The 12,646-nt window shown below is 47.6% G+C and overlaps 1 protein-coding gene across 6 annotated transcripts in view; it reads right to left on the reverse strand.

Moving 5' to 3' along the window:
* CACNA1B (calcium voltage-gated channel subunit alpha1 B) overlaps positions 1–12,646 on the reverse strand; it is a 182,115-nt gene that overhangs the window by 130,687 nt on the left and 38,782 nt on the right. For all 6 annotated transcript variants that reach the window (XM_059142287.1, XM_059142286.1, XM_059142283.1 and 3 more), the window contains one exon: positions 2,248–2,351. In XM_059142287.1, the coding sequence (XP_058998270.1) occupies positions 2,248–2,351 (104 nt within the window). The remainder of the gene's footprint in view (positions 1–2,247; positions 2,352–12,646) is intronic.

The following is a 12,646-nucleotide window of genomic DNA, read 5'->3' on the forward strand; positions in this document are numbered from 1 at the left end:
GCAGCTTCTGGGCTTGGTGCAGTGAGCCCAGCAGACCTCACTCCTGGTCCACAGCCATGGCAGGAGAGAGAGCTCGGCTCTTCCTGACCCAAGCTCATGACCAGCATCCACCAGGGCCTGAGCTGTGGCAACCCTGGCAATGAGAGCAGCCAGCTCCTGCCTGGACCTCCCATACCCCGCAAACCCCAGCAGGGACCGGGGCCCCCACCCCTCCTCCCCTCTCTATCCAGACTCCATCCCTTGGCCCTAATGAGGGCAGAAGGGCCTGGGGTGCAGCCCCACGTGAGTCAGTCCCAGAGCCACCAGCAGAAACGTGCAGCAATTCAGGCCCCGCAGAGCAGCCACTTCTCAAACGGCAGTGAGCAGCGGGCCTATCCTCTCTAGGCTTCTGCTAAGAAAAGCCCCAAGAGGAATCCCTGATCCTGACCCTCTGGCATGTGCTATGGGCAACAGCCCAGGGCATGAGGAAGGACAAGCCTGGAAGGGCTCCAAGCCAGCCCTGTAGCAGCGTTGCCCAGATGTGGCCGAGCCCCGGAGTCCTACAGGGCAAGCATTCCCCAGGACAGGCTGCAGACGTGGCTTCTAGTCCGTGCAGCCGTGGAGTGCAGCCAGCATGGGACCTGCCAGCTGTGCACAGTCTGCTGGCTTTAGGGGCCACACTATTTCCAAGCCTGCTCGGCCTGAAAGAGAACCCTAGGGTCTCTCTGCTGGGCCTGGATGCCTGAGGGAGGGCTCAGCTGAGACTAATTAGGAAAACTATCCCGTATCACCTCATCCCCAGAGGCCAGGATGCCCTCCAGTGGGAGAAGGGCTGGGAAGTCAGTGTGTCCGTGGCCCTGCTCCGTGAGGAGCACCCCCAGCTCCCCAGTTCTTTCTGCACATTCTTTGGGGCAAGCCACACAAAGCCACCCTGAGCAGGGCGCTCTCCCAACTCACCGCGAACCCACTTGTGTTCCACCTCCCCAGTGTGCACTGTCCTCAGCACACAGCCCACACTCCACACAACCTGCTGTCTGCCGGCCGCGGCAGCCTGACCCCTCCACACCCTCCAATTCCAGCCCCACGCATCCCCACAACACACAACGCACCCCTCTGGTTATCCCTGGGCCTGTACCCCAGCTCTTCTCTGCCAGGGAAACCCTCTCCCCCACTTTGCTGAACCCATTCCTGGTCTCCCTTTGGATCTCAGTGGAAATGCCTTCCCTGGGTGGTTTCCCTGAGCTCTAGGCCTCCTCCAGCTCAGACTATGCGGCTCCTTCAGACTAGAAGTCGTGCATCCATCCACTGCGTTGTGCACCTGCCTGTCCCTACGGAGGTGCCTGGAAAGACATGCTGGTAACATACCCCTTACAGGAGAGGACTGAGGCAGAGGACACATTCCAGAGCCAGAGCATGCAGGCCTTGGCTACACGGACCTCTCAGTGGCTATTCTCTTCCAGGCCCTTTGGTCCACCAGCCTCTCCCTGAGCCCACCTCTGGAGCCCCAGGCCTGAGCAGGAAACTCCAGAGTAGGCAGGATGGAGATTTCTCCTCTAGTCTTCCGGGGGTATCATACTAGTGTGGGACCAAGCGCAGGCCAGGCCTTCCTGACCCAGCTTCCCCAGACTGATGGGAAGGCAGGATCCCCAAACACCAGCCCCACCTGTGCCCCCAAGTACACACCACTTCTGTAGCCTCTGCCCCATGCAGGACAGGCAAGTACAATGTGGGGTCAGGAAACCGTTTTCTCCAGGAGGGAATCCCCGCCCTCACCCTCCCTTGTTCACTCCTGGAGGAGCTCAGCACAGAAACGGGTCTGGAGAGGAGGAGCAAGCCAGGGGTCAAGGCTGGGGTGGAGAGCCCAGTGACCACCACAGTCGGCATATGGGGCTGCGCCATCACTCTCCACTACAGCAGCAGAGGGACCCTCTAGGCTCCGGGGCTGCCCCAAAACCACACAATGGACTCAGGTGAGCTCCAGCAGCGGTCTCTCCCCCATCTCAGGGGACAGGGTGAAGGCCAAGGGTGGAATAGAGACAAGGAGGCCAGGGCCAGGGGATAGTGAAGGGAGAGTCCAGGACAGCAGCACAAAGGACAGAGTGGCCCGCGCTCAGGACGACAGGAGGGACCAGCACAGAGAGGCGCCATGAGGCCAGGCCAGGCCTCACCTTCCCCACATCACACGCACCCACGTCCGACCGCAACATCTGCCCCTCAGCCTGAGGACACGGGAGGGCAGGCGACGCACAAGCCCACGTGGCTGCTTACCCAGAGAGCACGCCCAGCACCAGGTTGAGCATGAAGAAAGAGCCGATGATGATGAGAGGGATGAAGTACAGCCAGTTCCAGGTGTTGCCAGCCGCGTCATTCGTCTGCAGGCGAGAAGGAGGTGAGCAAAAAACAGGTGGCAAGACCCACAGCCCCTGCTGCAGAAACACCCTCACCCCCTCCTCAAATACCTGGCAGGGCCTAGGCAGGGAGTGTTCCGGGGCTGGGGGAATGCCAGGACCCGCAGCAGACCTGCCTCCCTGGCCCCACAGCACTTTCTTTTTTTTTTTTTTTTTTTAATATATTTTTTTTATAAACATATATTTTTATCCCCAGTGGTACAGGTCTGTGAATCGCCAGGTTTACACACTTCACAGTACTCACCAAAGCACATACCCTCCCCAATGTCCATAACCACCCCCTTCTCCCAACCCCTCTCCCCCCAGCAACCCTCAGTTTGTTTTGTGAGATTAAGAGTCACTTATGGTTTGTCTCCCTCCCAATCCCATCTTGTTTCATTGATTCTTCTCCTACCCACTTAAGCCCCCCTGTTGCATCACCACTTCCTCATATCAGGGAGATCATATGAGAGTTGTCTTTCTCTGCTTGACTTATTTCGCTAAGCACGATACGCTCTAGTTCCATCCATGTTGTCGCAAATGGCAAGATTTCATTTCTTTTGATGGCTGCATAGTATTCCATTGTGTATATACACCACATCTTCTTTATCCATTCATCTGTTGATGGACATCTAGGTTCTTTCCATAGTTTGGCTATTGTGGACATTGCTGCTATAAACATTCAGGTGCACGTGCCCCTTTGGATCACTACGTTTGTATCTTTAGGGTAAAAACCTAACCAAAGAGGCACAGAATCTATACTCAGAAAACTATAAAGTACTCATGAAAGAAATTGAGGAAGACACAAAGAAATGGAAAAATGTTCCATGCTCCTGGATTGGAAGAATAAATATTGTGAAAATGTCTATGCTACCTAAAGCAATCTACACATTTAATGCAATTCCTATCAAAGTACCACCCATCTTTTTCAAAGAAATGGAACAAATAATTCTAAAATTTATATGGAATCAGAAAAGACCTCGAATAGCCAAAGGGATATTGAAAAAGAAAGCCAACATTGGTGGCATCACAATTCCGGACTTCAAGCTCTATTACAAAGCTGTCATCATCAAGACAGTATGGTACCAGCACAAAAACAGACACATAGATCAATGGAACAGAGTAGAGAGCCCAGAAATAGACCCTCAACTCTATGGTCAACTAATCTTCGACAAAGCAGGAAAGAATGTCCAATGGAAAAAAGACAATCTCTTCAATAAATGGTGCTGGGAAAATTGGACAGCCACATGCAGAAAAATGAAATTGGACCATTTCCTTACACCACACACGAAAACAGACTCAAAATGGATGAAGGACCTCAATGTGAGAAGGGAATCCATCAAAATCCTTGAGGAGAACACAGGCAGCAACCTCTTTGACCTCAGCCGCAGCAACATCTTCCTAGGAACAACGCCAAAGGCAAGGGAAGCAAGGGAAAAAATGAACTATTGGGATTTCATCAAGATCAAAAGCTTTTGCACAGCAAAGGAAACAGTTAACAAAATCAAAGACAACTGACAGAATGGGAGAAGATATTTGCAAACGACATATCAGATAAAGGACTAGTGTCCAAAATCTATAAAGAGCTTATCAAACTCAACACCCAAAGAACAAATAATCCAATCAAGAATTGGGCAGAGGACATGAACAGACGTTTCTGCAAAGAAGACATCCAGATGGCCAACAGACACATGAAAAAGTGCTCCACATCACTCGGCATCAGGGAAATACAAATCAAAACCACAATGAGGTACCACCTCACACCAGTCAGAATGGCTAACATCAACAAGTCAGGAAATGACAGATGCTGGCGAGGATGCGGAGAAAGTGGAACCCTCCTACACTGTTGGTGGGAATGCAAGCTGGTGCAGCCACTCTGGAAAACAGCATGGAGGTTCCTCAAAATGTTGAAAATAGAACTGCCCTATGACCAAGCAATCCCACAGCACTTTCTTGGAAGCTGCCCTGGAGCTCTCAAAGGACCAAGGACAATTAGCACTCCTGGTCTCCGCACAGCCAAGAGGAAAAGCCAAGGAATTTGCTCCAGGGAGCCAGAGGCTCCCCCCAAACCTGGAAGGCTGCATGCCCAGCCTCTGCTCGGACACCTCCCCTGTGTTCCCAGGCTACTGGACAACCAGTCAGCTCTACAGACATGTCTCCTGAATAAAGCCCAGGGGCCCCAGGCCCAAGTCTGGTTTTCTGACTGCAGCGGTCTCCACAGCTCAGAGGCTGTGAGGTCCCATGCCTTATTCCCCCCATATCAAGAGCAAGCCACAAGTCCCCAAGGAACAGTTCTCACCACGGGCTGGGCTTCAGCCAGAAGCCAGCACTCAAGCATGATCCAAAAACTGAATGCAAAGAAGGGCATCTCGCCCAGACCTTGTGACTTTTATAATCTGGGTCTCCTGACAAAACACCAAAAGTGTTCAGTTTTCAGCTGAAACTTATTTGCCATACCAAAAACCAGAAAAAGCAAAAACTGAATGAAAAAAGACGATCAATAGATGCCATGATGGTTAATTTTATGTGTCAATTTGACTGGACCACAGGGTCCCCAGATATTTATCAAACATTATTCTGGGTGTTTCCACAAATGTGTTTTTGGATGAGACGAACATTTTAATGGCTAGAGTAAAGCAGATTGCCTTCCATAAGGTGGTGGACCTTATTCAATCAGTTGAAGATCTGAAAAGAAAAAAAGCCCGCCACTCCTCCAAGTAGAAGGGAGTTCTCTCGGAGACTGCCCGCATACCTCCTCTGTACCCCTGGCTCTGTCAGGTCTCCACCTGCGGGCTTTTGGACTGGGACTGCACCCCTATCTCTCCGGGGTCTGGAATCTGCCAGCCTAAACTGCCGATTTGGACTTGCCAAACTCCACATTCACAAAGGCCAATTCCTAACAATCAATTGATCAATCTCTCTCTGTCTTCATACATATCTATATACACACACATACGTATGCATCTTATTGGTTCTTTATTTCTGGAGAACCTGACTGATACAAATGACTGATGATACTAAGAGACAAAGATGAGAAAAGTATCTGACATAGATTTTAAAGCAGCCATCATAAAAATGCTTCAAAGGATAACCATGTACACACTTGAAACACACTCAAAAAATATAAAGTTTCAGCAAAGGAATTGTATCAGCAAACAAATAGAAGATACAAAGAAGAACCAAGTGAAAAACTTAGAACTAAAAACCACAATAATCAAAATAAAAATCTAAATGGAAAGGTACAGGGCACCTGGGTGGCTCAGTGGGTTAAGCCTCTGCCTTCGGCTCAGGTCATGATCTCAGGGTCCTGGGATCGAGCCCTGCATCAGGCTCTCTGCTCAGTGGGAGCCTGCTTCCCCCTCTCTCTCTACCTGCCTCTCTGCCTACTTGTGATCTCTGTCTGTCAAATAAATAAAATCTTTAAATGGAAAAGTACGACAACAGAATGGAGAAGACAGAGGAACGAATCCGTGAACAGTAAAAGAGAACAACAGAAGTTACCCAGTCTGATAAGCAGAGAGAAACCTGACTTTAAAAACAAAAACAGGGGCACCTGGGTGGCTCAGTTGGTGGAGCATCTGCCTTTGGCTCAGGTCGTGATCCTGGGATCCTGGGATCCAGCCCCGCATAGGGCTCCCTGCTCAGCAAGGGGGTCTGCCATTCCCTCTCCCTCTGCCCCTGCTTGTGCACATTCATTCTCTCTCTCTCTCTCTCTCTCTCTCTCTCTGTCAAATAAGGAAATAAAATCTTTACAAATAAATAAATAATAAATTAAAAATAAAACACAAAAACAAGAAAGAAACAACAGAACAACAACCTGTGGGACTATAACAAAAGATCTAAGATTCATGTCATCAGAACAGCAGAATACAGGAGGAAGAGGAGAAGGCTGTTAAGTATTCAAAAAACACAGTGCCCAAAAGCTTCCCAAGCAAGTAAATAATAATGTAAGACCACAAAGGGGTCTGAGTGTCTCAGTCGGCCAAGCATCCAGCTCGTGATCTCAGCTCATATTCTGATCTCAGGGTCGTGAGTTCAACCCACACTGGGCTTCAAAAGAAAAGAAAAGGAAGGAAAAAAAAAGAAGAGAAAAGAAGGAAAGGGTAGGTAGGGAAGGGAAGGGAAGAGAAGAGGAGAGAAGAGAAATAAGAGAATAAATCAACAAAATTGAAAATAAAAACAATAGAAAAAATCAATTTTTTTAAACTGGTTCTTGGGGCGCCTGGGTGGCTCAGTGGGTTAAGCAACTGCCTTCAGCTCAGGTCATGATCCTGGAGTCCCAGTATTGAGCCCTGCATAGGGCTCCCTGCTTGGCAGGGAGTCTGCTTCTCCCTCTGACCCTCCCCGTTCTCATGCGCTGTCTCTCTCTCATTCTCTCTCTCTCTCAAATAAATTAAAAAAATCTTTTTTAAAAATTTGGTTCTTAAAAAAAAACTATTAAATTGACATACCTCCAATAACACTGACTAAGAAAGAAGGAGAGAAGACAAATGATCAACATCATGAATGAAACAGGGAATATCACTCCATAGACCCAGATGCCATCGAAAGGTCAATGAAGGAATGTCGATGTACGTTCGACAACACAGATGAAACAGAGCAAGTTCTCAAAACACACAAACTAGCACAACTCATCCAGTATAAAATAGCTAAATTTAATCGTACTATAATTATTAAGGGAAGTGAAATTTCAAAACATTCCCCCTAAAAAGGGCAGATATATTGATCAATAGATTAGAACTGATGACCTAGAAATAAACCCTTACACTAACGATCAATTGATTTTTTAACAAGGATGCCAAGACAATGCAACGGGGGAGAGAAGTCTTTTCAACAAACGGTGCTAAGACCACCAGAAGCTGAATCCCTACCACACACCACATGCAAAATTACGTCAAAGTGGCCAGAGAGCTAAAGACAAGGACAAAAACTACCAAACTAAACGGAAACTCAGAAGTGAATCTTCATGACTTTGGGTTAGGTCATGAATTCTTAGCTATAACCCCAAAAGCACATGGTGAAAATAAAAGCAGAAAAATGGGACTTCATTAAAATAGAAATCATTTGTACTTCAAGTGACACCATCAAGAAAAGGAGAAGACAACCCACAGGATGTGAGAATGTATTTATAAATCATCTATCTGGTAAATATCTAACATCATAACATATAGAGAAAAATTACAGGTCAATAGCAAAATGACAAATTAACCAATTTTAAAATGGGGAAAGAATCTGAAAATACATTTCTCCAAAGAAGACATATAACTGGTGCGATCAGCACATAAAAACGCTCATTATCATAAGTCGTTAGAGGAAATGCAAATCAAAGCCAAGATGAAATACCATTTCACTTCATGGGTGTTTGGTTAAATTTAAGTTAAATCTTAACAAGATGTTGTCAAGGATGTGGAGAAAAAGGAGCCTTCGCGCAGTTAGTGGGGATGCAGGCCGGCGCAGCCATGGTGGAAGACAATATGGACGTCCCTCCAGAAGGTGAAGACAGCTGCCTTACAGCCCCACACCCGCACTATGGGTATTTACCCCCGAAATTACAGGAATACTAATTGAGAGGGATACGTGTACCCTAATGTTTACAGCAGCGTTATCTACAACAGCCGAGGTATGGAAACAGTCCAAGTGTCCATGGATGGACGAATGGGTGAAGAAGATGTGACACATCTAAACACAAAGGAATGAAATCTTGCCACTGGCAACAACAGGGATGCAGCTAGAGAGTGTAACGCTAAGTGAGATACGTCAAGCAGAGAAAGACAAATACCATATGATTTCACCCACATACGGAATTTAAGAAACAAAACAAATGGAAAACAGAAAAAAAGAAACAGAAACAGAAAGACAAACCATGAAACAGACTCCTAACTATAAAGAACAAAGTGCTGGTTGCCAGAGGGGACACGGGTGGGGGGATGGGTGAAACCGGATGGGGATTCAGTAGCGCACTCATCACGTCGGTCACAGGGTGAAGCGTGGAAGTGCTGAATGACTCTACTGTACACCTGAAACTAAGAAAACGCTGTAAAAAATAAGAGAAATCACTTCCATCATGAATGAATGAATGCATGACTACTTTAAAAATTAAATTTTACTTTTGCTTAAATTTTAAAAAGACAGATGACACCAGGTGTCGAGGAGAACACAGAGAATTCAGAGCGCTTGTGCACGCCTGCTGGGATGGAAGGTGCTGCAGCCACTGTGGGAGTCACTCTGGCAGCCCCTCAGACGGCTACACACACAGTTACCACACAATTTAGCAAGTCCATGGTTAGGCAAATACGTAAGGGAAGTGACATATTCCACACAAAACTTGTGCACATTTGTTCACAGTAACGTGATTCATGATATAAAAAAGTTGAAACAATCCAGGGGCGCCTGGGGGGCTCAGTGGGTTAAAGCCTCTGCCTTCGGCTCAGGTCATGATCTCAGGGTCCTGGGATCGAGCCCCACATCGGGCTCTCTGCTCAGCGGGGAGCCTGCTTCCTCCTCTCTCTCTGCCTGCCTCTGCCTACTTGTGATCTCTCTCTGTCAAATAAATAAATAAAATCTTTAAAAAAAAAAGTTGAAATGATCCAAATTTCCATCAACTAATGAAATATAAACCAAACAGTATATCCACTCAATGGAATCATATTTGATAATAAAAGCAGTGAGATAGTGCCACGTGCTACAACATGGACAGACCTTAGAAACACAAAGGTCGACATGCGCTATGACCGCATTTAGAGGAAACGTCTGGGATAGATTAACAGAGACAAATATATTCGTGGTTGCCAGGGGCTAAAGGATGGGAGAGCGGGGAGGGACTGCGGCGTGATGCTAAAGGACACGGGGTTTCCTTTTTAGTTGAAAAAAATCTTCAAAAATTAGGTAATGTTGACAGCCACACAACCCTATGAACATACAAAAACCATTAACTATATACTTTAAATTGTTAAAATTTATCATATGCGAACTGTATCTCAAAAAGGGTTATTTGAAAAAAAAATCCATAAAAGAAATCTCTAGGGCGCCTGGGGGGCTCAGTGGGTTAAGCTGAAGACCTTCGGCTCAGGTCATGATCCCAGAGTGCTGGGATTAAGTCCTGCAATGGCCTCCCAGCTCCGCAGGGAGTCTGCTTCTCCCTCTGACCTTCTCCCGTCCTATGTTCTCCGTCACTCTCTCTCTCAAATAAATGAATAAAATCTTCAAAAAAAAAAAAAAAAAGAAAGAAAAGAAAACAAATCTCTAGACCCCGATTATAGAATTCTACCAATTCTCTAAAAAAGAAACAATACCACTTATATAAATCTCTTCTAGAAAATGGAAGAGGAAGAACTACTTCCTAATTCATTTTCTAAATCTTGTATTGTCCTCATACTAATATCAGGACAAAGACAATTCAAAAAAGAAGGAAATTACAGACCAAAAGCCCCATGAATATAGATGCCAGAACCCTTGATGAAATATTAACAAATAGCACTGGGCAATATATAAAAATAACTGTATACCATGACACGTGGGGTTTATTCCAGGGATGTCAAGCTGTTTCAAAATCCCAAAGTCAGTCAGTGTAATCCACCACATTAACAAGCTAAAGAAAACATCACATTATCATATGCGGAGACAATATTTTATAAAATTCAACACCCACGCATGATAAAACCTCTCAGAAAGGAGGAACAGAGGACATGCCTCTGTGTGATAAAGAGCATCCACAAAAAACAAAAAAACCTGCAGTTCACATTATATTGAACTTTTTCCCTATGATTCAGAGCATGGAAATAGGATTGTTCCCCCCCTTCGTATCCAACACACCACTGGAAGTTTCAGCTCCAGACCAAGGCAGGAAAAGGAGCCAGAGGGCATAGGAACGTACACAGGCCTTGTACGCTGAAAACCACAAAATTCCGATTAAAGAAACGAGAGGGGACCGAGGTAAACAGAGATGCACCATGTTCCAGATCGGAAGACCCAGCACGGTGAAGACACAATCCCCTCAATCAGAACAAAATGAGAAAGATCAGCCTACCTGGTGATTTGTTTACATCACAGCCACCGTGATGAAGACTGCGTGGTTTTGGTGAGAGGGACACATAGGTCCCTGGAATAGATAAAGACCCACAGGTGTCTGCCTGGCAAAGTCAGAGGAACATACAACTCCTGACCTTGGGTTTTGAGCTTATGCCCCACATTGTGTGTAGAACTTGCTTTAAACAGGAAAGCAACAGAAACAGACCCACACAGAACCCAGCCAACTTCTTGGGCAGAGGTGCAAAAGCAATTCAGTGGAGAAAATACAGCTTTTTCAACAAGGGTACGTGAGGACCCAGACATCCGTAAGCTCAGAAAGTAAGGGCGGAAGGGAAGACGGGAGAGAGATGTGGGAAGGAGAGTCTCAGCCTAAACCTCACACTTCATATAAAAATTAACTCAAAATGGATTGCAGAGTGCATGTTAAATGTAAAACAATTAAACTTTTGTTTAAAAAAAGTAGACGAAAATCTTCAGAATTTAGGACTAGGCAAAGAGTTTTTATACTCAACCCCAAAAGCCCAATGCACAAAAGGAAAAGTAGATAAAGTGGACTTTATCAAAATAAAAAATGATTTTTCTGGGGAAAAAAAATGCTTGTTCTGTGAAAGACCCCGTGAAGACTATGAAAAGTCAAGTTAATGGCTAGGAAAAAATATTTGCAAGTCACATATCTGACAAAGAAATGGTTTCTAGAAGACAGAAAAACCCCACAGTAAAATAACAATCCAGACTGTGGACACAGGGTATGAAGAGAGATTTCACAGAGAAGACACACGAACAGCGAATGAGCACGGAACAACACCAGCACCGTCCACCCTCAGAGGTACGGGCTGCACCAGAGTCACACTCACCAGACGGCTGAAGGTAAAAACAGTGGCAACGTCAGACACTGGCAAGGGCACGACAAGTCGCACACGGCTGGTGGGCGTGTAAAAGAACACAGGCCTCTGGGAAATTTCTAATTCCTTAAAAGAGTAAACATGCAACTACTGTACAACCCAGAAACTGTACTCTTAGGCATTTACCCCAGAGAAATGACAGCTACGTTTGCACAGAAAACCTGTATACAAGTGTGCACAATAGCTGAGCTCTCAATAGCCCCAAACTGGGAACAGTCCAGAGGTCCTGTAACGCGAGTGCCGGGCAGGGTGTGACGTCGGCCACACCCAATAATGCCCACGAATCCCCCAAGAATCAGGTCAGTGAAAGTGGCCAACCCCAAAAGTAACGCACATACGGCTCCCTTTACTAACCTCCCTGAAGAGACAGCGATGGCAGATTAGTGGTTCCTGGAGGGGCGTGGGGGAAGGGTAAGAGAGAAGGGGGCGTGGGGACAGAAGGGCTACCGGGGGTCCTGCCGGAATGGAACATTCTGTGTCTCCACTGGGTCAGGCTCAGCATTCTGGTTGGGGTACGAGCCCCCTGCATCTTCAGAGGACACAGGTGACCGCTCCACAGACTTCCGACAACGGCATGTAAACCCTCAATTACCTCCAACAATCCCCGTCTCCCCTGCCGGTCCCTCCCACGATGCCCCCTGGGAGGCTCCCGGCCACAGCCAGACGCCGGCCGCTGCCCTCATCCCACACTGTCTTCTCCGGCGCGTTCCACAGTTCTACCTCCACCTTGGACACTGCTCTCGCCCAGTTAGCAGCATCAGACCTGGTTGGTGGCTTTCTGAAAACTGCTTTCTTGGCTCTGCTTCTCCCCAGCCCCTGGTGGTGTTCCCAGCCCGCCCCAGGGGCTCCACCTTGGTCCCCTTGGCCGCCCCTTCCTTCCTACTTGGCTTCTGAACGTTGGAGACCCCCAGCAGCCGCGTTCAAGAACAGGCCATCCTCGGCCTTCTTGGCTTCTCCTTCTACGCTCCTTGCCAAGACAGTCGCATCCTCTCGTAACGCTGAACACTGCCCTGACCTCAGATAGACCCCCTCAGCCCCGCCGTGTCCTCTGAGCTCCCCGTCACACACCCGGCCGTGCACTCGGCGTGTCCCTCCCATGGTAGTGGCTCTCTGAAACAGCCTGTGGCCAAAGCTGGGTCCTTGGGCTCCGCGACCACCCATGGAAACGAAACCGAGCAAAGATCTGGCTCCCAAGTCTCCCTTCTCAAGGAAAGGTACCACCCTTCACAGCGGGGAGGTCACACCCTCTTAGGGTCCTCCTGCCCCGACACCGCAAGGCGTCGGCGCCGGCTGTGACACGCAGCCGGCGCCCCCCCGTGTCGGAATGCCCGGCAGCAGCCGTCACGTGAC

The sequence above is a fragment of the Mustela lutreola genome, chromosome 12 (assembly GCF_030435805.1).
Source record: "Mustela lutreola isolate mMusLut2 chromosome 12, mMusLut2.pri, whole genome shotgun sequence".
NCBI classification, from domain to species: domain Eukaryota; kingdom Metazoa; phylum Chordata; class Mammalia; order Carnivora; family Mustelidae; genus Mustela; species Mustela lutreola.